Source organism: Palaemon carinicauda, chromosome 3 (assembly GCF_036898095.1).
Source record: "Palaemon carinicauda isolate YSFRI2023 chromosome 3, ASM3689809v2, whole genome shotgun sequence".
Classification (NCBI taxonomy): domain Eukaryota; kingdom Metazoa; phylum Arthropoda; class Malacostraca; order Decapoda; family Palaemonidae; genus Palaemon; species Palaemon carinicauda.
Window position 1 is genome coordinate 150518978 of NC_090727.1, and position 27046 is coordinate 150546023.

The following is a 27046-nucleotide window of genomic DNA, read 5'->3' on the forward strand; positions in this document are numbered from 1 at the left end:
AATATTAAACTTACCCGATAATCATGTAGCTGATTCACACCCAGGGGGGTGGGTGAAAACCAGTGTACAAGATTAAAGGATAGCTAAGTATCCCATATTTCATATAACAGTTATCTCAAATAACAATGAAATAATAAGTACCTGGTAAGGAAGTCGACTTGAACCGTTACTCTGCCTCTTTTTTAAGTTCGTCTTCCTTACTGAGCGCAGCGTTCCTCTTGGAGGCTGAATCAACTCAAAGGTGCTAAAGTATATAGGGCTGCAACCCCTACTAAAGGACCTCTACACAACCTCTAACCCAGGCGCTTCTCAAGAATGAATTGACCACCCGCCAAATCAAAAGGATGCGGAAGGCTTCTTAGCCTACCGTAACAACCATAAAAACAACAATAAAAGCATTCAAGAGAAAGGTTAAAAAAAAAAGGTTATGGGATTAAGGGAATGTAGTGGCTGAGCCCTCACCTACTACTGCACTCGCTGCTACGAATGGTCCCAGGGTGTAGCAGTTCTCGTAAAGAGACTGGACATCTTTAAGATAAAATGATGCAAACACTGACTTGCTCCTCCAATAGGTTGCATCCATTATGCTCTGCAGAGAACGGTTTTTATTAAAGGCCATCGAAGTAGCTACGGCTCTTACTTCGTGGGTCCTTACCTTCAACAAAGCAAGGTCTTCCTCCTTTAAGTGAGAATGGGCTTCTCTAATCAGAAGCCTTATATAATACGAAACCCCGTTCTTGGACATGGGCCTCGAAGGTTTCTTGATGGCACACCATAAGGCTTCTGACTGTCCTCGAATAGGTTTAGACCTATTAAGATAATACTTGAGAGCTCTGACAGGGCAAAGAACTCTCTCTAGCTCGTTACCTACCATGTTGGAGAGGCTAGGTATTTCAAACGATCTAGGCCAAGGACGCGAAGGAAGTTCATTCTTAGCTAAGAATCCGAGCTGTAAAGAACATGTTGCAGATTCGGTCGTGAAACCAATGTTCTTGCTGAAGGCATGAACCTCACTGACTCTTTTAGCTGTTGCAAGGCAGACGAGAAAAAGAGTCTTGAGGGTAAGGTCCTTGAAGGAAGCTGACTGGAGAGGTTCAAACCTAGGTGACATAAGGAACCTTAAGACTACGTCTAGGTTCCAGCCTGGAGTGGGTAGACGACGCTCTTTAGAAGTCTCAAAAGACTTAAGGATGTCTTGAAGGTCCTTGTTGGAAGAAAGGTCCAAACCTCTGTGGCGGAGAACTGAAGCCAACATACTCCTGTACCCTTTAATCGTAGGGGCTGAAAGGGATCTCTCATTCCTAAGATGTAATAGGAAGTCAGCTATTTGGGTCACAGAGGTATTGGTAGAGGATACTGCATTGGCTCTACACCAGCTCCGGAAGACTTCCCACTTAGATTGGTAGACTCTACGAGTGGAAACCCTTCTTGCTCTGGCAATCGCGCTGGCTGCCTCCTTCGAAAAGCCTCTAGCTCTAGCGAATCTTTCGACAGTCTGAAGGCAGTCAGCCGAAGAGCGTGGAGGTTTGGGTGCAACCTGTCTACGTGAGGTTGACGTAGAAGGTCCACTCTTAGAGGGAGAGTCCTGGGGACGTTGACCAGCCATTGAAGTACCTCTGTGAACCATTCTCTTGCAGGCCAAAGGGGAGCAACCAGCGTCAGCCGTGTCCCTTCGTGCGAGATGAACTTCTGAAGGACTTTGTTTATTATCTTGAACGGTGGAAATGCGTAAAGGTCGAGATGGGACCAGTTCAGCAGAAAAGCATCCACTTGAACTGCTGCTGGGTCTGGAACTGGGGAACAGTACAGCGGAAGTCTCTTGGTCATGGAGGTGGCAAACAGATCTATGGTAGGCTGACCCCACAAGGTCCAAAGTCTGTTGCACACACTCTTGTGGAGGGTCCATTCCGTGGGAATGACCTGATCCCTTCTGCTTAGGCGATCTGCTGAGACGTTCATGTTGCCCTGAATGAACCTCATGACTAAAGTGAGGTTTTGACTTCTTGACCAAATGAGGAGGTCCCTTGCGATCTCGTATAGGCTCCTCGAATGGGTCCCTCCCTGCTTGGAGATGTAAGCCAAGGCTGTGGTGTTGTCGGAGTTCACCTCCACCACCTTGCCTAGCAGGAGGGACTTGAAGTTCAACAGGGCTAAATGAACTGCTAGTAGCTCCTTGCAGTTGATGTGGAGCGTTCCCTGTTCCTCGTTCCACGTTCCCGAGCACTCCTGTCCGTTCAAGGTCGCGCCCCAGCCCGAGTCCGATGCATCTGAGAAGAGATGAAGATTGGGGGTCTGAATAGCCAACGATAGGCCCTCCTTGAGAAGGAGATTGGTCTTCCACCACAAGAGAGTGGTCTTCATCTCTTTGGTGACTGGGATAGAGACTGCTTCGAGAGTCAAACCCTTGTCCCAATGAGCTGCAAGATGGAATTGAAGAGGGCGGAGGTGGAGTCTCCCTAGCTCGACGAACAGGGCCAGCGATGAAAGGGTCCCTGTGAGACTCATCCACTGTCTCACCGAGCAACTGCTCCTCTTCAGCATGCTCATGATGCAATCTAGGGCTTGGCTTATCCTTGGGGCCGATGGAAAAGCCCGAAAATCCTGACTCCGAATCTCCATTCCCAGGTACACAATGGATTGGGAGGGAATGAGCTGAGACTTTTCTAGGTTGACTAACAGACCCAGTTCTTTGATTAAGTCCAAAGTCCAGTTGAGACTCTCCAGACAGCGACGACTCGTGGAGGCTCTCAACAGCCAGTCGTCTAAGTAAAGGGAGGCTCTGATGTCCGATAAGTGGAGGAATTTTGCTATATTCCTCATCAGATGCGTAAACACCATAGGAGCTGTGCTTAGGCCAAAACACAGGGCTTGGAATTGGTAGACAACCTTTCCAAAAACGAATCTCAGGAAAGGTTGGGAGTCTGGATGAATAGGAACGTGAAAGTAGGCATCTTTCAGGTCCAACGAGACCATCCAGTCCTCCTGCCTGACCGCTGCTAGGACCGACTTCGTCGTCTCCATCGTGAACGTCTGCTTGGTGACATACGCATTGAGTGCGCTGACGTCCAGCACCGGTCTCCAACCTCCTGTCTTCTTGGCCACCAGAAAGAGACGGTTGTAGAAGCCCGGGGATTGATGGTCCCGGACTATAACCACTGCCTTCTTCTGTAAAAGGAGCGACACCTCCTGGTGCAACGCTAGCCTCTTGTCCTTTTCTTTGTAGTTGGGAGAGAGGTTGATGGGAGATGTGGTCAGAGGGGGTTTGCGGCAGAATGGTATCCTGTAACCCTCCCTCAGCCAACTGACAGACTGGGCGTCTGCACCTCTCTTTTCCCAGGCTTGCCAGAAGATCTTGAGTCTGGCTCCTACTGCTGTCTGGAGATGCGGAGAGTCAGTTTTTTCCTTTAGAGGCCTTGGAACCTTTCCTAGACTTGCTCCTGGAAGAGTCTGGACGGGAGCTTCCTCGGCTGGGGGCTCTACCACGAAAGGGCGGAATGAACCTCGTAGCAGGAGTATCAGCCACTGGGGTGCGATAAGTCCTGGGGACTGAGGTAGCAACCTTAGTCTTACGAGCCGATGAGGCCACAAGATCATGTGTGTCCTTTTGTATCAGGGCAGCAGACAAGTCCTTAACAAGCTCTTCGGGAAAAAGGAACCTCGAGAGCGGAGCGAAAAGGAGTTGAGACCTTTGACAAGGTGTGATGCTGGAGGAAAGGAAGGTACAAAGCTGCTCCCTTTTCTTAAGAACCCCTGACACAAACATCGAAGCAAGCTCGCCAGATCCATCCCTAATGGCCTTATCCATGCAGGACATTAAGAGCATGGCAGAATCCTTGTCCGCAGGGGAGGTCTTCTTGCTGAGGGCCCCCAGGCACCAGTCTAGGAAGTTGAACATCTCAAATGCTCTAAAAACACCCTTCAGGAAGTGATCAAGGTCAGAGAAGGTCCAGCAAACCTTAGAGCGCCTCATTGCTGTTCTACGAGGAGAGTCTACCAGACTTGAGAAGTCAGCCTGGGCAGAGGCAGGTACTCCCAAGCCTGGTTCCTCTCCTGTGGCATACCAAACGCCCGCTTTAGAAGTGAGCTTAGTCGGAGGAAACATGAACGAAGTCTTTCCAAGTTGTTGCTTAGACTGCAACCACTCCCCTAAAATCCTTAACGCTCTCTTAGAGGACCTTGCTAAGACGAGCTTAGTATATGTAGACTTAGCTGGCTGCATGCCCAGCGAAAACTCAGATGGCGGAGAGCGGGGGATAGCAGAGACAAAGTGGTCTGGGTATACCTCTCTAAAAAGAGCCAAGACCTTACGGAAGTCAATAGGAGGCGGAGAAGACTTGGATTCATCCACGTCTGATGAGGGATCCAGGTGTGCAGCCTCATCATCAGACACCTCATCACCAGAGTGTAGCGAAGAGATCGGTAAGGTATGCTGAACAGCAGAGTCAGCACGAGCTGGAACAACAATATTTGTGGTTTCCTCCTCAAGACTCTGTTGAGGGAACACCTGAGGCTCAGTCTGCAAAGGCTGATCAAAAGAAGTAGCAGAAGGTAGGCGCATGGGTGGAGGAGGCTGACTCCTGGCATGAGTGTCTGAACTCAAGGGTTGCGCTTGCTGAGTGGTTGGCGGATGCGCAGTAGCAAGTTCCTGAGGAACGAGTTGAGGTTCCTGAGGTGTGAGCTGTGAGCGATGAGGTAGTGGCTGCGCAGAACGCAGTAATTGTCTCGCGAGTTGAGGTTCCTGAGGCGCAAGGCTAAGGTGTTGAGGTGCTTGCCTTGAGGAGGGTTGAGCTCGCTGCAGCGAGAGCTGAGGAGACTGACTCATGGATGGGAGAGGTTGTTGTACCTCAAGAGAGTGTTGCCTCACTGGTGGAACTGCAAGTGGAAGCGGAGGAAGTAAGGTATAAGCTTCCTGTTCCCATTGCTGAGGTTGCCTTAAGGAAGGCGGAGGGAGCTGCACACCACTGGAAACAGTAAACTCAGAGCGTGGTAAGGTATCCTGAGGAGCCTCAACATCGTACGCCTGGCAGGCAGTACTGCGGTCAGGCGGAGCGATCGCAGGAGGAGGTGTAACCTTCTCAGCCTGACACTCACGCATCAAGACCGCAAGTTGTGACTGCATGGACTGCAGTAGAGTCAACTTGGGGTCGGCAGACACTAAGGTCTGCTGAGGTAAAGCCTTAACAGCAGAGATCTGTTGCGGCAGAACCTTACTCCTCTTAGGAGGAGTGCATTCAACTGATGACTGCGGCGAGTCAGAGCTGATCCAATGACTGCAGCCCGGTTGAGTTCTTGAGGTCTGGACTCTGCGTTTGAGTGGTCTTGAGACCTGAGTCCAACGTTTCTTCCCTGACAATTGATCAGCAGACGAGTAAAAGACGGGCTCAATCGTCTGCAGGTGGGAGTGACGGTCTCTGGAAGACACGCCCGCAACCACCGAGGATACTTCTGTGCGCCGATCAAGGCCTGCCGAACCCTTTTGCCCTTCGACATTGCTTCTCCCCTGGGCTTGGGAGCTTGCAAGAGGTCCCGGACTGGGAGGACGACTGGCACGCACAGAAGTATCCTCACGCACCACACTGACACTGACACTAGCACTTGGCACTGCACTGACACTAGCACTCGTCACAGCACTGGCACTAATACCACCCACTGCACTCTTGACCTTAAGTTCCTTGACTTCGGCCATAAGAGACTTATGATCACTAACCACTGACTCTACTTTGTCACCTAAGGCCTGAATGGCACGCAAAACAACAGACATATCAGGTTGAGGGCAAAAAGTAGGTTCGGGGGTAGCCACTACAGGGGTAGGAAAAGGTAGGGGATCATGAGGTGAGGAAAAAAGTGAAGAGTGAGAAGAACTCCTCCTAACTCTCTCTCTCTCTAACTTGGTTGAATACTTAAGAAGACGGACAAAATCAAGTTCCGAAAGTCCGGCGCATTCCTCACATCGGTCTTCTAACTGACAGGGTCTTTCCCTACAGTCAGAACAAGCGGTGTGAGGATCTACCGAGGCCTTCGGAATACGCCTATTACAAGACCTACATCGTCTATGGGTGGGGGCTTGTGAAATGTCAGACATCTTGAATCAAAAGAGTTAGCCAAGTGGGGATTCCAAATCAAGCAAAAGATCGTTAACCGTTAATCAGGACTAAATAATAGCTATCTAAGCTAATATAGAAGTTTTCCAGTAAAGCGACAGCCGAAATCTGAGAGAAATACTTCACCAAAAGCCGTGAAAATACTCCAAGATCATAAGCGTATCCCAGAACGTCTTGCCGGAAGCACGACAGAGGAAAAATTGAGGAGGTGTCAACAAGAAGTACTATAGTACCTGGCCACAGGTGGCGCTGGTGAGTACACCCCCTTCTAGTATTGTGATAGCTGGCGTATCCCTCCATAGAATTCTGTCGGGCAACGGAGTTGACAGCTACATGATTATCGGGTAAGTTTAATATTGAAAATATATTTTTCAGAATATTACTTGTTTATTATGAATTTTACTATAAATAACTGAAAAGCATGGCACTTTCATATAGTTTTCTTTTGAAAAAAAATCTATTCATTGCAAAGTGATTATTTAAAAAATTTTCATAAGTTTCTACTGTTATATTATTTTACTCTCAATAACAGTAGAACTCTGCAATTCTGTGTGTAAAACAGCTTTAAATTTGTTGTGAAGTGATTATGTAATTGTGTAATAATTTCACGATACAGACAGCTATTGAGAGATATAAAATTGCTCACTGGTAACAATCCTTTACACAGAAATGTGAAAAAAATAATTGCTTACTTCAACACAGGAAGTCTAATATGAATAATTATACAGCATACGACAAACAAAAACTTAACTGATGACAAAAGAAACAGATATTTCTGGCTGTGGGAGAAATAGAGTGAGAGTGCTTTCAATGTTCCCAGACTGACAGAATTTCCTTAATTGTGGTAGAAGCAAAACAACAGGGTAACTCATACAAGTGACTCAGGTTTGTATAGCTAGGAAAAATTCAACTTACTGACATACATAGCAATTCCAGAAGATGAAATCCCCAATTAATAGTTGAATAAATTGCAAAACATAAAAGAAAAATTTAAAACCCTACAAATAACCACTATCAAATGGTTGATAATAAGTTCTCGTTTACTTATCTCGAGAAACTGCACTAGGGGAATATGTTACTTTAGGTGAACACTTGTGAAACTGAAAATCTATGGTTTCTCAAGAATTTTTTTTTAGGAAACTCCTAGAGGGTTGAGCAAAAATGTCTGTTGAGTATAACGAAACGGTAGAGACTGAATGAGGTTGACAATAACCACCATATGTCACATTGGCGGGCATAGAAGGGATGAAAGCAGGAAAGTTTTAGTTTTTCGGTGGTAACATTAACACCGAGTCGGCTATGTGGACCAATCAATATGAACATCAAAAGAAGTCCATCGAAATAATAAAATTAAAGAAAATAAGAGAACTTCAAGACAGTGATCCAGTTATACAAATTAGTAATGGACCCTCACCTGTACACCCAAAATCTCAAGATTGATCAATGAATCCAGATTCTGCAACTTTGTGATTTTGTTTTTACCCAAGAATATGCTCTTCAAGTTGGTCATTCCATCTAGGTTCTCAATAACCTGTACAAAGAGAAAAAAAAGCACGATTTTTAGTTCCCACATCTTGATCTTGGAAATTGCATCTTTGCTTAAGACTACCAAACTAAATCTCCCAACAGTAATCTTTCTGAGATATAATTCGACTAATATCATTCCTTGTCCACCTTGTTCAAGAGAGTGAATGTACGCCCCTTAAAGTGGCTCAAGGATATGAAGAGCAAGAATTTCCTTGCAGCTAATTACTGAGACTGTACATCAAGGGGTTGAATAACTGCTGGGAGCCTGAGGATCTAGGAATATGAATAGACCTACCTATATACATCTATCTGTGCAATGATATTCTTGACAGGAACCAAAAAGTTGAGGTTAATTGGTGGACCACAAACTTGGGTTACGGCATTTAGTGGGTTTATGTGAAAAATACTATTTTCTTAAAAAATACATGAAAAATTTGCACATACGAATAGGCCCGTTACTTTGCACTTGCTTGTGCTAATGACAAAAAAATTATGACAGACATAAAATCTCAAACGAGAAAATATATCCACTGACAATTTTGCACTATCTAATAACAAAACTAAAAAAGTCTAAGAAAGGAAAACAGTTACAAACATTACAAATAGTAAACCAAAAGTTGGTTACATAAACTTTTGAACACAAACATGCAACAATAAACTTGTCATTATCATCAAAATTTACAACTTCATATTTTCATTAATAGAATAAAACTAACTAACATATGTACAGTACATATAAATGCTAAAAACTAAATAGTGTAGACTCAACTTTCAGTAGAAACAAATATCTTATGAGACCTTGATTAAAAAAAAGAGCACAGAAATTGAGTTTGAAGGAATGATTAGTAATATGAATATATTTTTTTTTTTATGTTGGCTACCCCCCAAAATTGGGGGAAGTGCCTTGGTACATGTATGTATGAATAGATGTTTCACCTATCATCTAATTACTACTACTGTACTTAATTCATTTGTAAATTCTAGCCAGTGCATAAGAGGGCTTGCAAATAACATGAAAACGTATTCAAATTTCTGAGCTCCATCAAATACTAATGCAATCTATCAATATGAATCATATTCTTTATCAATATCTATAAAATTTTGTACCCTTTTCTAATTAAGACAATAACTGACCAGACTCCTTACCCTTATCTTATTATCACCGAGTTCTAATAGCTGAAGATTCTTCAAGTGATTGACATTCTCAATACGTGAGATTTTATTTGCACACAAAAACAGTTTCTTGAGGTTGACAAGGCCCTCTAGGTTTTCAATCTTTCGTATTCTATTAAACGAAATATCAAGAACCCTGTAAAGAAAGAACATGAAAAATCTAAGTAGAAATTAGTTAAATTTAACACCTCTAATGAACCAGCGGTGTGAATTTCTTCAAAAATATATATGAATAAATTAATTCCTTAATAACTACACACAATTTTCACCAATCTCATTCCAGTGGTCTGGTTAAACAAATTTAATACAATTCACCAGTCCCGAAGGCCAATTTATTTCTGAAATGATATATATACTGAAATTTGAAGTGAAAGGGCAGCATATTAAAGGAGGCTTGATAAAAACAAAGATACAAAGGCCATTTCATGATAAGAATAAATGTAACAAAGTATAAACATGTCAAGACTCACAAATCTTTAAGTACAAAAAACCTCTTACCATTCTTTCCTAAACTGTATCCAGTGAATCTGAATTGACAAAAGCTATCCTCACTAAACAAGATAGATTTAGAGATAACGTATTGTACACAATCACTGTAAGATGAAATGCCGGTACTATAATTTACATTATCATTCATAAAGTAATAGCAATAGTAAACAACTAAACAATGCAGTTTCAGTTGCCTAAAATTGAGGATGTTTGTAGGTATACTATCTTTGGCAACTCAGTTACCAAGTAATTGGAAAGAAAATTAGCAAATTTCAAAAATTATTTCAGTTATGGAACTCACGAAAAATACAATCTTGACAAATATGGTTTTCGACAGATGAATCACTTAATTACATGTAAAAGTTGCGAGAAACAAATGTTTTTTATGTGAAGAATATACCAAACAGCTCTCCACTGTCATACACTATCCTGGTTTCATAACAAATAAATAATGTCTAGCCTAAGCTACCTAAGATGGACCAAGTCATGAAATCTCATTATTGTAGCTTAGGGTCTTAGCTTTTCAGACATTCACTAATTCAACATAAACAATATGCACAGAATTGTTTTTATGTTCTTTTCCTTTCTTCTAATTGCTTTAACCTGTTAAGCGTCCCCCCTAGACCAGGTTGCCGCTAACGTACCGTCACGCATTTTCTCTCTCTCTCTCTCTCTCTCTCTCTCTCTCTCTCTCTTTTGGCGTTTCCTTTCCTATACAGTATAGTTTTGTGAAATCTCGTTGTCCAATCATTCGGCAATGAGAAGTCATTTTTGTTCTCGGCATCGAAAGAAAACTTAGTTTCTTCAATATCCTCATCACTGGAGGATTCAGAACTAGTGCTCTCATTATCAAACAGGTTATCATTATCAAGTTCCTCAAAAGGAATATCATTTATTTCATCTAAAGGAATAACCTTCACCTTTAGACCGCTCATTGTAAAAAGGACCAACAAACAACCTTATCCGCAAGAATGCCCGAAGCGCACTGAAAGGAAACCAGTTTTCTAACATCAAGCTACCTTCAGAAAAATAGTTGCCAGACATCATATAAGTTTCTATTTACAGCCCCCATATGCTGAGAGTGTTGCCAAGTGGTGATCCTATACTTACTATATGAGTAAACGTATTATCACGAGACTGACGACTTGATAAAGGCAGTTAAAGTCATGAACAGAATATGCAGTTGAAGGCGGTACCGAGTAGATCATGTGGGTGACGCTTAACAGGTTAAGAGCTAAACGTTCGTGAATACAAGAAACGTTAAGTAAACTGCAAGATTAGGTTAAGGCTTTCAATTTAGATTATCATACAATAAACATGATGATTGTATTCCATTAATAGAATTTAGCACTGCATTAGACCCATTTAGCACATGTTTAAGAGAAATATTACTGCATAATATTCTTTCATTAGCAACATACCTCATAAATATATTTCCCTAACTTTAAGTGTACTACTGTGACTAATAATTAAGTGAAAAGAAAAATTCAATACCAACATGGAATATCAAAATCTACAATTCTATCTCTGTAGACTTTATGTATAGAAATGACCTAGGGCAGTGAGCTGTTTCTCCAATAATTAGTTATTCACTTCATCTCTCAAGGACAAGCTTCTAGAGATTTGACTTATAAAAATATCAGTCACTTATTCAAATCACTGAACCTGGCTAGACTACAAGCATCTAGCTTTAGAAATGATAATTGACGCTTGTTGAAAGATAGTAGAATTTAGAACATACAATACACAATATTTGAAGGGTGTTAACATATATGAAGATTTTTTAACTGATAAACATAAATGATTCAGAAACTTTAAGAACGTACAGTATAACCCTACTAGAAAATATAAATAAATATTATTTTCAATCTAACCAGACCACTGAGGTAAAATACATGAAATGAGAAAAGGGGCTAATACTTATACATCAACAGAAACAGATGACATATTGCAGTCAACTAAATACTATTCTTTAGTTTATCCAAGGAATTTAAAGAAGAGTCTCATGCCTAGAATACAACTGTTGTAAGACTTGCAAGGTATCACGAATAACAACTAAGGACCTTAACCCCACTCATACTGGGTTCAATATGAAAAGTAATAACTTGATCATGGCTCCCAGTACAAAGCCATACTGACCTGAGGGAAAATACTAAATCTTCACTAAGTGATTCTCCCCAATTTATCACTGTAGACTTATAATCAAAATTTTCTTCAAGTTAATTTCTTTTTTTACTAGCTGTACAAACCTAAGTCCTTTAAATATGGAGAGGATTTTGGCACAAGATGGAACAGCCGTTAAAGTCATCAAAGAGGTAGTTAACATTAGATGGTGTCCTTGGGCAAGACCCAAAAGAAGCCATGCCCCACTACTAGTTGTAAGGGCATGACTTTGGCCTTCCAGCTCAGGACTGAGGGCTGGGTAAGGTGGGAAATTTTACTCAACGGACTCATGACAGGTTTGCATATAAATTACTTGCAAAATTTGTTATTTGTTCCAGTGTGTATACAAATGTACATCTTTTAAATAGGCACTCATTGCTTGGTGGGTTGGAAATTTCCCTAGATCTGAACTGGTTGCTTCTTTTTCTTCCCTGGAAATCAGGTTGCCTGGTGCCATAGAGGAGCAAAGTTGATGACCCTGGCAACCTCCAATCTTCCTCTAATGGAGATGAGCAGGAAGATAGGGGTTGTCTGTCCAAAATTAATTCTACATGGTAAACAGAAGAAACCCTTCCTCCCAAAGGGGAAATCACTGGAATAATATACCAGGAGAATGATGATCAAGTTACTGGTTAGTATAAATTCCAACATCTGACCCCTCGTTAGGGAAGTTGAGGAGATAAATTTTTAGAATTAAAGAATGGAGTTTAGAAGTGTAAATACACCAGCATCTAGTCAAATCCAGCACATAACATTTGAACCACTTTGTCCCCTCAAAAAAAATTAAGGAGAAGAGCCACTCATTCTACTATTCATTCCAAAATTACACCTATGCATTACCATAGACAAGATACTTCTGTTCCATGAGGAAGCTGGCCTAACTACACAAGTACTTGAGCAGCTACCACCACAGGACCAAGCACGAAGGTGTCAAAGGTCTTGCGGATATACCCTAGTAGGAAAAAGACTGTGAAGGTGGTTTGGCACTTCCAAACCTCAGCCTTCAACACCTGGCCAACAGATAGGGTCATTTTGAGGGCAAAGGTGGGGCATATATCCCCGACTTTATGAGCTCTGTCCTGGCAGGTACCTCAACTTTCTCAGCAGCAAAATAGATTTGACAGCAAGGATATCTGACAATTAAAAATTTTATAAAACTTTGAGCTTCATTGACCGAACCAATTATTTTTCCTCGAGTCTTATATACTTGCTTGCTGTACACGTATAACCTTACAGTATTAAAAAATGCTGAAGGGAAAAATTGAAAAGAGCAATGAAATTAATAGTACTGCACAAGATTAAACAGGTAACTAAAGGAGAGACTTGGCAAGAATTTTTTAAAAATAAAAGGTGAAAATCCTGCATAGCGAATAGCATGTTATTATTATCACTAGCTAAGGTACTGTATAACCCTAGCTGGAAAAGCAGGATGATATAAGCCCAAGGGCTCCAACAAGGAAAAATAGCTTGGTGAGGCAAGGAAATAAGGAAATAAATACACTACAAGAGAAGTATTGAACAACTAAGATAAATTCTAAGAACAGCAATATTAAAGTAGGTCTTTCATATATAAATTATAAAAAATTAAAAATGAGGAAGGGAAATAAGATAGAATAGTGTGCCCAAGGGTACCCTCAGGCAAGAAAACTCTACCCCAATGGAATTTACTGTATATGGATGAATTCAGGACTTTGTAGCTTATTACATAAAGTACTATACAGTACCTATGAAACAAGGTCTTAGAGGAGACTTTTGAAACTGGTAATAAAATACTTATACTATATAACAAGAGAGGCAATACTAATGAAAGTGGGGGAAAGAAAACTAATTAGTTACAAAGTTTAGAGAAATTTGGAAGAAAGAATATGGCCGACTAATTTTAGTCAAATTCCTCTTCTGTACTTCATTAACAAATCAAATACTGTACAAAAATATTTACTATTTTGAATATTGAGAGGCAGAGTGAATTAAACTGTAAGTTACCTATATAATGTACATACTATTGTTCCAGCATTTGATCATATAACTGGGTTTTCTGCATTTAACATGAAATAATGATATAACTGGTTAGGTTTAACATTTAAAGTCACATACGATCATCAGTTTAAATGGAATGTAAAGATAAATTTGTAAGGCTAAAGAACCATGCCATACATACAAAATACATCAAACTCTGTACAGTAGTGGCTCAAGTGATAAAGACCCTAAAGACACCTGTAATAAAAGGCAGACTCAGAGCTTACACAAACTACCTACTAAACTATAAAGACTGTTCTACGTTCGGTACTTACTCGAGGTTTACCAGGGGAGACAGATTCTCTATGACGGTGATTTGATTGTCATAAAGTTCAAGTTCTTTAAGCATTGTCAGAGTATGAAGGTTTTCAATCTTTTTGATGAGGTTCCAACGCAGACACAAGTTTTCCACACAAGTTAAAGACTCTAAATTTTCAATTTTGGCAATACGTCGGTGGTTGAGGTCTACATCCTGAAGAAGACAATATAAAACATTTAAATTCATTTGTACTTATACCAACTATACAAACCCGAGACCTTTAATAGAAGTATGACTTCAGCATAGTTTGAAACAGCTGTTGAGCTACTCGGTGATAGAAAGTTACCTGCAGGTTCTAGAAGATTAATTAATAATGTTTTTTCCATGTTTTTCCAAATCATTCAGAGTGCATGAGAGTGAGGGACAGAGAGAGCAAGCGAGAGGGAGAACATGGTTACCAGCAGGTTCTAGAATAGTGATTTATTTTTTTTTTACATGTCTTTCCAAATAATTTAAAGTGTATGAGAGGAAGGGAGAGAGAGAGAGCAAAAGAGAGGGAATGTGTTTGTGAGAGGTAGTTAGTCTAATTATTGTTTGTAGCAAGTAAGACTGTTTGTTTACCCTTTTTTATTATATTGCTAGAGTTAGTTATGTAAGAGCACCAAGAGTGTGTCTGTACACCTCTGCGGCTTAAATCAAAGTGCTGGCGAAGCACCTCCTTAAATTCCAGCCAAGCTGAAATCATACAACTATCAAAAGATGAGAGTTTGTATTGTGTGGGAATAAAATAATAATGTACCGTAACTTTACAATGAAATCAAAAGTATCTATTTTGCTCATGTTAAAAACCTTTTATAAGTTAAATTTGGGAATAATCAAAATTAAGAAATTACTAACTCACCACAGCTGTTGGATCCAAAACAACCAAGTCTTCTGTTTCTCCGTCATCAGCATCCGCTACAAGAAAAACAAAAACAATGTGATAGGTAAACAATACAGAAGCTAAACAAAAACAAACAAAAATCTAAGATTTTAAATTGACAACTACTTCTAGGTTATCTTCATTCCATATGAGATAAAAAAAAAAAAAAATGAAATGCTCTTCATATTCATGTTTTACTGCAATTGTAAATCAAAGAACTCTTCCTTGCATAAGGTGTGATTCTTCAATATGAAAAAAAACATTATATAATTAGATAACTTTAAGTGGTCTCCCAAACATTAGTAATCAGAATTTTTCATATAAAAATCAGCTACAGTATTGTGCGGTAGGCTATACTGTACAATTTAATCTTAAACTACTCCTATGAATCTCATATTGTTACTTCTCCAGAGGCCTGGTTTAATCAACACACCTGTAAAATTTTTAAAATTTTCCCATTTTCTTTGGTTTCAACAATGGCATGCACTTAAAAAGGGAATGGAATTCTCTACTGGTAGGTGGTGAAAAGTCCAGGTTACCACGTCAATCAATCTATTCTTCAGTTACCTTTGTTGCAATGGCACGATCAAACTTAGATTGTTCGCTGTAAGTTTGTTTACTTACGGCACTTAATATGACTTCACCTGGTTTAGTTAGCAATTATTATTACAGTATTATTACTGCATTATTATCATTATTATTATTACAAGCTAAACTACAACCCTACTTGTTTGAAAAGCAGGATGCTATAAACTTAAGGGCTCCAACAAAGGATATAGCCCAGTGAGGGAAGGAAATAAGTACACAAATAAATTACATGAGAAGCAACGAATCATGGATATACTGTAGAGTAAACATATTAAGATCAATGACAAAGACGTGACGACCTGTGCAACCCTGGTTGGTGAGTGAGTAGAAACTTGCACTAAGACTTAGCCAGGTAAGTATGAGGAGTGGTTGACACTCATGTACTGGACACTAAAATGTAGACATGACCCAACTCCATTTTGGAAAGTTTGGGGACATAAGAAATATAATATACATATATTTCAGACCACAAAACGAACATGGGGCTTAGTAGGAGTTGGGCAGAAGACAGCTAGCAGAGTCAACAGATGATGTGCACCTAGAGAGGGGAAGATGAAAAAAGAAACGGCCAGTCATTCCTCTACATTCATCCCATACTAATGACGCTGTAACCTCTGCCCTCAACCAACTGCTACTACAGTAATCGTAGCTAAGGTAGCTAAAGGACTTATTGAATGCCAACTACAGATCCTGGAGTATATGTATGTAGGGTCCTGTGGGTTATAATTTGCAGATAATAGGCTGTGAAAGTGATGTCTTTTCCACACGCCCGCTTGGAGTACCTGTCCCACAGAGATGTTTCTTTTGAACACCAGGGAATTACTTATGCCCCTGATGTCATGAGCTCTCAGTTGTCTGCCTTGCTGATCTGGGGGAGGATTGAGTGCATGATTAATGACCTGCTGAATCCAAGAGGAGACCATATTTTTTGTAGTTCTCTTGACCCTCCCATACTAACAAGCAAATGCTTGATCTAAGGGGGAGCTCCTTTTGTGCGCTTCAGATAGCGCCCTAATGCTCTTACAGGATATAATAACAGTTGATCAGGATTGTTAACTACTTCCCAATGACTCAAATTCTAGAAGAGTGGGAACCTAGGGTCCACTACTGTACAGTGGGATTCATCACTGGCATTTCCACCAAAGATAGCGCTTTCTTTAGCATCAGTCGTGCTGTGAGAATCCCTACTTAGGTCCCTGGCACTCCCGGACACCAGGGGCTAAGAAGCCTTAACTATCAGCTACCTCAATAATTATGTAGAGGGCTTACCTGCAAGACCTAAAGGAGGGCTTGTCAAGTCTTCCTTTGGTCAACTCGTCGTCAGCGGTTTGCACAGAAAACGTTTCCAGCAAAAGCTCTAGTGTGATGATGACCTCACACTCCACCAACAATGAAAAACTCGCCGTTGTAAATCAGAGTTCTCAAACCTAAAGCATACTCCCTATGACCAAGCGAGGGGAGTATACCCATAAGCTTCATCAGTTGGCGAACTCGAGGAGAGCAAACTGCTATAGTCTCTTCGGCACTGTCTTGGGCGTTGCCAAGAATGACACCAAAGAAGACTTAGCTTTACTCCCTCTTCAAAGAATAGGCCCACCCTTTAACAGGAGGCCACAATCTACACTCTGTATATGGGTATAATTGAGAACAGTTATGACCCTATGAAAGTGCAGAGTGAGTTTGCATCTATTGCCATTTTAGCCATAAACCGATGCAGTGTTCATCCTTCACCCACTTGTGTAATATCTATCCTTTCATCATTAACAGGAAGTCAAAGTAAACCATTCACACTAAAAATTATGAGAAAAGGATAGGATGCAACAGTATGTTTGTATTCTGCAGCCTGAGATAAAAGTTGAGTGTCTTTGAGGGACTAGTGGGTGGGGTTACTCACCCATGTTCACCACCTGTCATTAACGTTTACACACCCGTTACATCTCCATTGAAGATATTCCCTATTTCAAAGGACAAAAGGTTTGTATACGCAAGGAAACAAACTGTTATGAGGTCTAGAACACAAATAGGACATTGTACAAATGAGACATTGGCTTAATATATTCAGCTTAAAGTGTAAATCTTTAACAAGATGAAAAATATACTTAGAGTAAAAAATTAAGGTAAATATTCCATGGGAAAAAATTAATCAATTATTAATTGTACCGCTTCTTTTTCTTCTCCAGTGTTAATGGAAGCACTATGATAAACTGTATTTTCCTCTACCTGTAAACTGTCATCAGGAAAAATTCAAAATTAATTAAATTAGTTAAAACCCTGGTTCTTTACCTCTTGACTCTTCTTCAACATCAGATTCAACTGTTGGCTCATCATACTCTTCAGAATGGTGGTTGGTGTCTGAATCGGGAGACATTTTTTCATCAGCCCCTGATGGACTTGTGTCCCCCATGCCTAGAAAAAAGATTAGTTTTAATACTATGAGACATAGGAGTTTCAGATAATTTAAGGTATTAAAAAACTAAATTACATTAAGTCATTGGGTTAAGATGATACTGATTTGCAATGTTTGGTGGATACACGGCATCTCTCATAATTCGTTAAGAAAATGTTTCAACTTCCAACATTTACATCGTAAATATAAACTGGCAAACTAGTTCTCATGAACGCAGAAGAAAATGTACTGTATTGCCTGAGCGAGGAAAACAGCGTGTGAATCTTTTTTTGAGACATTGAAAAGTAAATGGGGAAGGAAGCAAAAGTGAACAGTTTGTGGTCAGTAGAGACTGGGTCATGCGCTCAAAAATTGCGCGAAATCGTGAATCATCATAACCTTAAAGTTCAAGGTGAAGTTACTAGTGGTAATGAGAAAGCAGCAATTGTGTAGGCTGAGATGACATTCCTTACAACTCATGCGAATCCTAATGGTCAGGTAGGTCCTGACCGGACTGGAAGGGGAAGCACTGGCAAATCTTGAGAACTCCATGGGTTGCGCATTGACAGATTATCAGATTAACAGCAATCAAACAAGATTAAACAATGCCCTACTAACACTGTCAATTGGTATAAAAGACAGTGACAAACATACAAATGCTTGAAGGAGATTTGGGTAAAAAAAGGGCAATTATAATACCAAAGAGCAAAAGGTTGTTATTCGACCAGCTGTTTAAAAGCAAATGAGGATTAGAGTTGAGTGAACTCTCATTCTAGCCATCAGTGTTATCAATAGCAGTAGGGAGAGTTAGGGGGTCCTTTGACTGGCCAGACAGTACCATATTGGATCCTTCTCTCTGGTTACGGTTCTTTCCCTTTGCCTACACAGACATCGAATAGTCTGGCCTATTCTTTACAGATTCTCCTCTGTCCTCATACACCTGACAACACTAAGATTACTAAATAATTCTTCTTCACCCAAGGGGTTAACTACGGCAATGTAATTGTTCAGTGGCTACTCTCCTCTTGGTAAGGGTAGAAGAGACTCTTTAGCTATGGTAAGCAGCTCTTCTAGGAGAAGGACACTCCAAAATCAAACCATTGTTCTCTAGTCTTGGGTAGTGCTATAGCCTCTGTACCATGGCCTTCCACTGTCTTGGGTTAGAGTTCTCTTGCTTGAGGGTACACTCAGGCACACTGTTGTATCTAGTTTCTCTTTCTCTTGTTTTGTTGAAGTTTTTATTGTTTATATAGGAAATATTTATTTAAATGTTGTTACTATTCTTAAAATATTTTATTTTTCCATGTTTCCTTTCCTCACTGAGCTATTTTCCCTGTTGGGGCCCCTGGGCTTATAGCATCCTGCTTTTCCAACTAGGGTTGTAGCTTAGCATTTAATAATAATAATAATAATAATAGGGAATAGGAGGTATCAGGGTTGTAAATGCGATAAAAATTTGGCCGGATTATTGGGACTCAGGGCTACATAAATTATCCTGAAGTAAAGTTTATTTATTTCTATTTTTCCAAACTATACAAACCTGAGTCATTTACTATAAGAGATAAAAACAGTGGAAGCTGGAGCAGAGCAGTTCAAACTTTTAACAAGGTGTAACAACAGGCTTGGTATTTACCTCCCAGTTGTGAGGAGGCAACTGCACCTTCCCTCTGGGCTCACTAACAACTCCCTTAGTAGCTGGGACTTACATGGGGGTTGGTGTTGGCGGCCAAGTTTAAGTAAAGGACCCAGGCTTGTATAGTTAGAAAAAAAAAATACTTAAAAAATGTCATTTGCTCTCACACATAATGCAAACCATTGTTCATTACTATAGGAGACTCATTCTTGGGTGGCGGAAATCCCCGTTCTAACTGGTTGGATATTTAACCTAGGAACTCAAAACTCGTGCATCTCTGATGCTAGCCGAGTAAGGACTCCTTAATTCTCATGAACCAGGGTAGTATACCATCGGGTTGATGGCCCTGGCTTCAGGGGTTGTTTTTCAACCGAAAATCTGTCGTAGACCTAGCATAAAGAACGATGCAACTGCTAAATCCTGTCATATGCCTGTATGTTACACTTCCCTTGTACTTGAGTAAAGAATAACCATAAGCTGAATGGTGCATTAAAGTCCAGCTTGCACTATTTCATGCTGTATCTCGAGAGGGGATGATCAAAAGGAAAAGAAAGGGCCAGTCAGACTTTCCTTTTGTCCCACACTTATACGTCATTCTTGTCTTGATCTAATGTGAATGGTCCTGTGAAAGGAGCAAAGGTAGCTATTCCACTCGCTGTGTAACTACAAGACACAAAAGGTCCGGAAGAAGAAACCTGTGGGTCACATCCCACAGGAAGAGGACACCTAACATTGTTTGATGCTAACCTGCCCCAAAAAACCTGCCACAGGGAGATTCTAAAAAAGGGTGACAAGTACCTACTCAATTGAGCTTGAAAACTCTTGATCCGAGTTCCTTAGAGGAAGAAATCATAGCTCTGGTTGCTAAGACGAGTAATAAATCAGTCCAAAGATTGCTTCTTGCCGGTGATCAGACCAAAGAACCAGGATCTGCGTGCTGATTGATCCTAGATTCTGAACTACAATATTGGGTGTGCAGGAGGGTAAGAATTCCTCCTCACCTCTCAAAATCTAGTAGGTAAGTGGAGGCGGGAAGGTGTCTAGCTACTACCCGCACTATCAGGGCAAGGTTGACAAGCAACCTTGTGAGCATGCTCTGAAGAGCTAAAGTGCTCTGGAAGAGGACCTCCTAATGGAAGAACCTTGGGACTTCCGTTGAAGGTTTTATGGCTTGACTCGCAACTGGAGAAGCCTCAGGCAAAGTAGGTAGCGAAGAGGTGGGCCGGAATGTAACGGCTCTATGGAAGAGAGTCTTGGCTCGCCTTCCTCCACTTCTCAGTTACCGCCTCAACGTCCTCAAGAGGATACATGGACGAGGTCTTAATGGAGGAGTTCCGGAGATGAAGTACAGTATCTCCATTCCTTGAAACTTGCCCCAGGAACTGGGAGACGACATCGACATGCCTCTTCAGGATCTAGTTGACCTACTAGTTTGCCACGTTAAGAGTTAAGAAGTCCAAAAAGAGCACCGCTAAGGACGATGGTGTTAAAGGTTTAAAGTTTCTCAGGATACTATAGGTCTTCTGTGTTGGTCCATCCAGGAGGCGGCCTGAAGAGTAACCTTACCTGTCCATGTTCAAAGCATAAGCAGCAGAAAATACTACTGACTGTGCAACCAACTTCTCTGAACTCGAGCCTTGCGCCAAGGTCAACTCTACCGAGTCTAAAGGAAAACCACCAGGAATGTTATAGTGCTTCCTCTGCCTCACAAAAGGTGGAGGAAGAAGCGTTAAAGATCTCCCAGCCGTAAGGGAGTCCTTCCTTACAGAAACCTGCGAGTCAACCTTTGCAATAGACCCTGGAGCCAATTTCGACCATGGTAGCTCTAATCGTGATCTGTTGGCTTTAGGAGCATGGCATAGAAAGTCTACGGCCACATCCCTCCCCTCAGGAAAGAAGTAGGGAGCCTCACTAAAACAATTGATAATGCATGCTAGAAATTGCAAGAGTTGACTCATACTCGTCTTCCTGTGTATCTAGAGCCTTAGGGCTAGCTAAAGCTGGGATATCAACTAATGAACTGTCAGAATCGAAATCCTCTCCCCTCTCAAAGCTTGTATCCGGCCAGACTCGACTCTGAAGAGCAGGAGCGCGCTGGCTACAAATAACGCTGGTACTTCTATGCTACCTGAGGAGATAGGAGAGGGGGTTATGCCAAAAGTCCCAGAGGGGTCAACGGGCTCAGAAGGCAAGGACAAGAATACCTGTCAGTTCTTCGATGAGGGATCCAAAAGCTCCAAGGACAGCCACAAAAGAGAGGGCATCTTCAGATGTAGACTCCCAAAGGAGGAAGGTTTTCCATCTCACTAACGGAAACAGGAAAAATCTTCCTGACCCAAAGATTGCCCGAGGGTTAAACAGTCAACTGTGATTTTACTTGATAGTCCGCCAGAGGAAGCGAAACGAAGAGACCAAGGGGAGGGGACCTGGAGAGAGAGGGAAGAATCCTTTTTAGACTTCATCCTCCTCCTAACATACTACTTCTACTGGAAGGATGGCCACCCCCGACATTTGTTGTATGGAGAGGCCTGCGTGCAGGAGTGTTACCTGCACGTATGGTAAAGTTGGTGAGGATCCTTCTCAATCTTGGACATAAATGGGAAGCAAGAGCGACCCGCCACGCCCGGACAAAACAATAAGCTGTGCATCCTAAAGCAGGCATATCAAACACACCTGTAGGAGAAAAAAGGAAAAAGTTTAATTCTTAACCAGTCCTAAGAGCATGGAAGAGAAAATATGCTCTCAACCATGGCTGAAATCAAAGTGAAGTTGTTGTAAGTGAAAAGGGGAGTTGGAGTGCTTCCTCACTACCCACTAGTACCTAATAGCCAATACGGATGTTGAGACCTCGTTAAAAGTTTAATAGCCATGCTCCAGCTTGTGCTGTTATCTTCTATGTAAAGATGAGGGTTTGTATTTGTATAGGGACAAACGAACATTCTGCCTTGAACATTTTCATATTTGTATAGGGACAAACGAACATTCTGCCTTGAACATTTTCAATCTCACTTCCATAATGACAGCCTCGACCGATGCCATCCTCTCAACTGGTTCAAAACAATTCTCGCCAGAAGAGGGAGGAGCAGGAATCCACCATCCGGGAAGGAAAGGTGATGGAGGGAACCAAAGCTTATCCTTCGTCAAGGAATAAAAGGTGTACGGGACCATCCATTGCTGACTCAGACCAAGCCACGGCGCCGGGGGCTGTGACACAGGGTTATAACAAGAGGGGGACCATGGCTCCTCCACCTACCAGCCAAGGGGGGCCATGGATCCTCCTACTGGCGTGGAAGGCTGTGGCTCCACCTACCGTCCTGTGGGAAGTGGCTCCGCCTAGTGGCTCGGGGTGTTTTACTCTGCCTACCAGCCCAGGGTGGCGTGGCTCTGCCTAGTGGCTCAGGTGTCTTAACTTACCAGCCAGCAGAAGCAGGGGCATGGCTCTGCCTACCTGGCCAGGGGAGCAGAGAACTTGAGATCTGAGCAACCAACGACGACAACTCTCCCCCGATGGAAAAAACCGTTTACTTGAGTTGCTCCAACAGGAGCCGCAACAGTAATGCACACTATCACTGGGGAGAGGAGGCGCATTCACATGGACATGAGGCACTGCCACAAACGAAACAGACAAAGAAGGAGCAGGGGTAATATGCCCCAGACCCCCAAGCTCAAGGGTAAAAGGGGCAAGAACAGGAGGAAGGGTGGTTAACACTGGGATAACTCGGTTGGGAAACAGGATAAACCCAAATACTTGGGCAGCACCCACTTTCGGCGCCGAGGCCGACTTATGCCCGAACTCAGGCTTGGGCTGTCATAGTGCTGGAACTATTTCTGCCAACACAGGTGTCACTCTTCAAGCTTTAATAGTCTTCTTGGGTTTGGTGTGGGGAACCACCAGGGTCCCTGACACAGGGGCACCACATTGCCTTTAACCACTGGCAACACTGGGGGTTGGGGACAGTGACAATCGGAACTACTAAGTTAGGTTAGGTTAGGCGAGGTGTGTTAGGTTCGGTGGCCTTTTATGAATTTCAGAAGTGTTAAATAATTACACTCTTTCCTGTTTACGGCCGCCCAAATTCTCAGGGTCCTACCTATGTCCGTCGGGAAGGTGGAGTGGATAACGGGAGATTGGTTTATTTGCAGTGGAAATATAGGTGAAATTCATTGAAAGCACAATATTTTAAGTAGGAGATGTTGTTTTTTTTATTGAAAATTTAGTTCCGTGTTGTTCTATAATTTACCCTACTTTTTCAAATTGCTTTTCTCGTGTTTTGAGACATCCTTTTGAGACATCCCTTTTCACTAAGTTAAGTTATTTCCTCACTTCTAGGCTTATGATCCAGATGACCCAATATATTTCCTCTAATCGCAAAATAGACTCAAGCCTAGCCTACAACCTAGGGTTCCTCCAATAATAAGTCAAAATACACATGTCACAGTATAGGACTAGGACTAGTTAACACTGCAGAGTGAAACGGTTCAATCATATGGTTAATGTGATTGGAATGCAGTTACAGTATGATATTATAACCTTTAAATATTAATTATGCTGCCCACGTCCTGCAGTCACATCGTAGCACATGACTACCTTATGAACGTGACCAGAATATCACAATGTGTAGCCTACCTAGAAGTTAACTTCGTTGTAGGGAACTTTTTGCCCATTCATCAGTAAAATAGTCACTAAAACTGATATTATTTCTGCTATGAGTGATTGTGGGGTTGACGTACTGTATTTGTTTAGGGTTTAGGGGTTAAAAACCCTGCGGGTAACCTAAGGTCTTTTGGTCTTTCCAACACAATATTTTACCTTCAACGTAACACTGACAATTTCTTCCTTACAACCAAATCAATACACTGAAAGAAACTTATTCCACATCCGAATAACCATACTTTACCTTAAAATACTCCGATTCGTCGAAAATAATTAATGATTTAGGCGTGTCAGATGAACTTTGGGATGGGACATCGGTTATACCAACAATAGAAATTGTTGGAGATCATCTCTTCAGTCTCTTCACTGTCAAAGGAGGCGCCATCAAATAAAGAGGCAAATGTGCCAATAAGGCATCATATTCCTAATTTTAAAATGTCATTAATTACTATAATTATATCAATTCAATGAAAAAAAATATTACAATAATTGTCGTAATATCTCTGATGAATTAATCTAAATAGGTACTTTGAAGTACTCTAGTAAATATGCCAGTACATACAAAGCTATGGATGAGGTGAATGGCCTTGCAATTTAAAACAAGATACAGTGTGGTTATTCAAATTTATAAGACATGTGTGTGTAGATTGCCTTACCTTGTGTAACACACGGGCTCTTGGGTTGGCAGCCCGTAATATAAGACATAAATTAGTAGCTTTTAGTTATACGCTCTATTGCTACGATTAGGAAAGTAATATTTATTTATTGTTGTCAATAGTATCTAGTCTCATATTCCTCGTTTTACCGTCAGTGTATAAACTAGGCAATATATTTAGTGTAAAATAAGCTGATGGGACACTTACAATTCTCTTTCAAATTAATATAATTTACACTTCTACATTTAATGTTCACAACATTTCAACTACAATTATTTTCATTTGTAAGCAGAACTGGGTAGCTCTTTCAACGAATCCAGTCGGCAACTTCCTTGAAAATACTTGGGATTTGTTTACTATCGTATTACAGTCCTTGTTGATCTGTTTACAAAAATAATAACTTCGTTATATCTCCAAAATCAACCCTCATTAAAGTAATTTTCTAAAAAGAAAAAAAAATACTAATGATTCATTCGCGTTTGCGCATAGCCAGCCATGGCGCTTTATTTTCTATGGGTGCGTGACCTCATCCCATATAGCTGTGATTAATATGCGGCACACCTTAGTAACAAGATTGTATTTTAACCGGTATATTTTAATACAAAATATAATAATAGATTCAGTTGTTCATTATTTACCAAATTTTTTTGTAAAAGCTAACTGTATTTGCCCAGCTCATAATTTGCAAGAAAACAATAAAGCCTTTTGTTTGTAGAAAACGAACACGCGTGCCATATAGCAAATCAATTGCGTGAAAGCAATGTCAACAGAAAATCTTACTACACACAAAATCTATTTTTGTTGCCATGTTATAAGATTTTTTTTTTATTTTCATTCTCTTTTTATTAAAATTCTGCAGTTTTGATGTAAATTTTTAAAACAATAGGCCTATACATTGAAAGGGTTCTGAAAGAGAATTTCTCTGACAAGGAAATAGGGTGTGTTTTATAGTAGTCATATGGGTAAGTGCATTAAGAAGAGATAATATAACAGGAAGAGTTATACCGTACGTACCAAAAGACAGAAAGCTGCTACTGTTTTTTTTTTTTACGGATAAAAACCATTCGTTTAATTTACCATTATCAAGAAATTCAACCACTATTATTAACAATCTTGAAAGAAATAGCATAGAGTTCAGCTTTAGGAAAGAATTTTTCGCATAAGTGCATATATTATTACATAGTCTGATCAACCTTCTTCGAGTGTAGACGTAGGCTATCACGCAGTGTTGAGTTTTGATCTCGCTTTATTTCGTTGATTAAATCTTTGCAGATAGTATTTAATCTCATGGAGGAACTCTAGTAAAACACAAAATCACAACATTAAGAATATATTTGCCGTTTGTGTGGATCTTCGGAGGGGGGGGGGGGGAAGTGGATAGGAAGTGAATTTTGTGAGAGGTACGCAGATACCACAAGAAGTGTGTTTGTATGGATGTCAACATCAGTGATGAAAATTTAGCCAAATTAAAATGGGTTTGCCCTGTTTGTGTAGATGATGCCAAAAAATGGCCATGACGAATATGTCAAAAAATTGAGAAAAACTAAAGGAGAAAGAACTCACTATATACAGGTGAACACGAAAGGAGAATATCTGAATTGGGAAAAAAAACATCTCGCTGTGCTTATTGCATAATGCATCAAATTCCACCTAGACCACGGACCGTAAAATAAATGATCTTACTGAGAAGGTAGATAATCGAGCGAAGAACATGGAATCAATTAAGTTGACACTGATGGCCCCCTAAACTAAGAAAATGACACACGCTGTCAACGTTAAGGAAAAGTCTTACTCGTAATATTAAATTAACTGGAGCACCAACTACAACTAGACAAGAAAAAAAATTGGTTGAGAATGCATTTATGGTTATACAAATTCTTGATACGAGGTCAACTTCAAATGAAAATGTGGTTGTAAATGTTGATGAAAAGATCAGAGATGAAACAGTAAACAAGATTCAGACCATGGTTGCTGACACCGAAACATGGAAAATAGGAAAATGAAAACAAATACTTAGAAGTAATGTATACAAGGATAAAGGCGTAGTATTAAATGCTTTGATTCAAAGGAATATTTGCCTGTAGAACTGAATATAAGTCTGGTATTCAAGAAAAGTGCTTCAGGTGGGACTACCCACTAGGCCTACTTGTTAAAAATTTTGTTCATAAAGTTCTGAGGGCTATTTCAATTAGGTACTTATATTTGACAGGTATCTCGTGATCACCTGCTACCATTGTCAAGGGTATGGCCATCTTGAAAAATACTGCAAGTTCAAGACTGATTAAAAAGCGTGTAGGAAATGTTCAGAAAATCCTGCCATTGAAGAATATAACTCGCAACAGATGAAACGCACAAACTGAACTAAGTTGAACAAACCAAATGATCATGTAGTGAATTCAAGAAATTTAAAAGCTCGTGATTTGGAATTGAAGATATTAGCAGAAAATGTGGACCATATACTAAGGATGTCATGAACTGC

General features: G+C 40.8%; 1 protein-coding gene across 4 annotated transcripts in view; it reads right to left on the reverse strand.

Moving 5' to 3' along the window:
* The window catches only part of LOC137638639 (protein phosphatase 1 regulatory subunit 7-like), a 106270-nt gene extending 81957 nt beyond the window's left edge, over positions 1 to 24313 (reverse strand). For 2 of the 4 annotated variants that reach the window (XM_068370899.1, XM_068370901.1), the window contains exons 1-6: positions 24156 to 24313; positions 17522 to 17644; positions 14630 to 14685; positions 13745 to 13941; positions 8775 to 8937; positions 7516 to 7632 (exon numbers count right to left, since the gene is read on the reverse strand). In XM_068370899.1, coding sequence (XP_068227000.1) covers positions 7516 to 7632; positions 8775 to 8937; positions 13745 to 13941; positions 14630 to 14685; positions 17522 to 17642 — 654 coding nt within the window. In that variant the 5' untranslated portion in view covers positions 17643 to 17644; positions 24156 to 24313. Of the gene's footprint in view, positions 1 to 7515; positions 7633 to 8774; positions 8938 to 13744; positions 13942 to 14629; positions 14686 to 17521; positions 17645 to 23581; positions 23710 to 24155 lie in introns of those variants that run through there. The other 2 variants (XM_068370900.1, XM_068370902.1) reach the window with 2 other exon arrangements.
* Positions 24314 to 27046: the final 2733 nt, after the last annotated feature.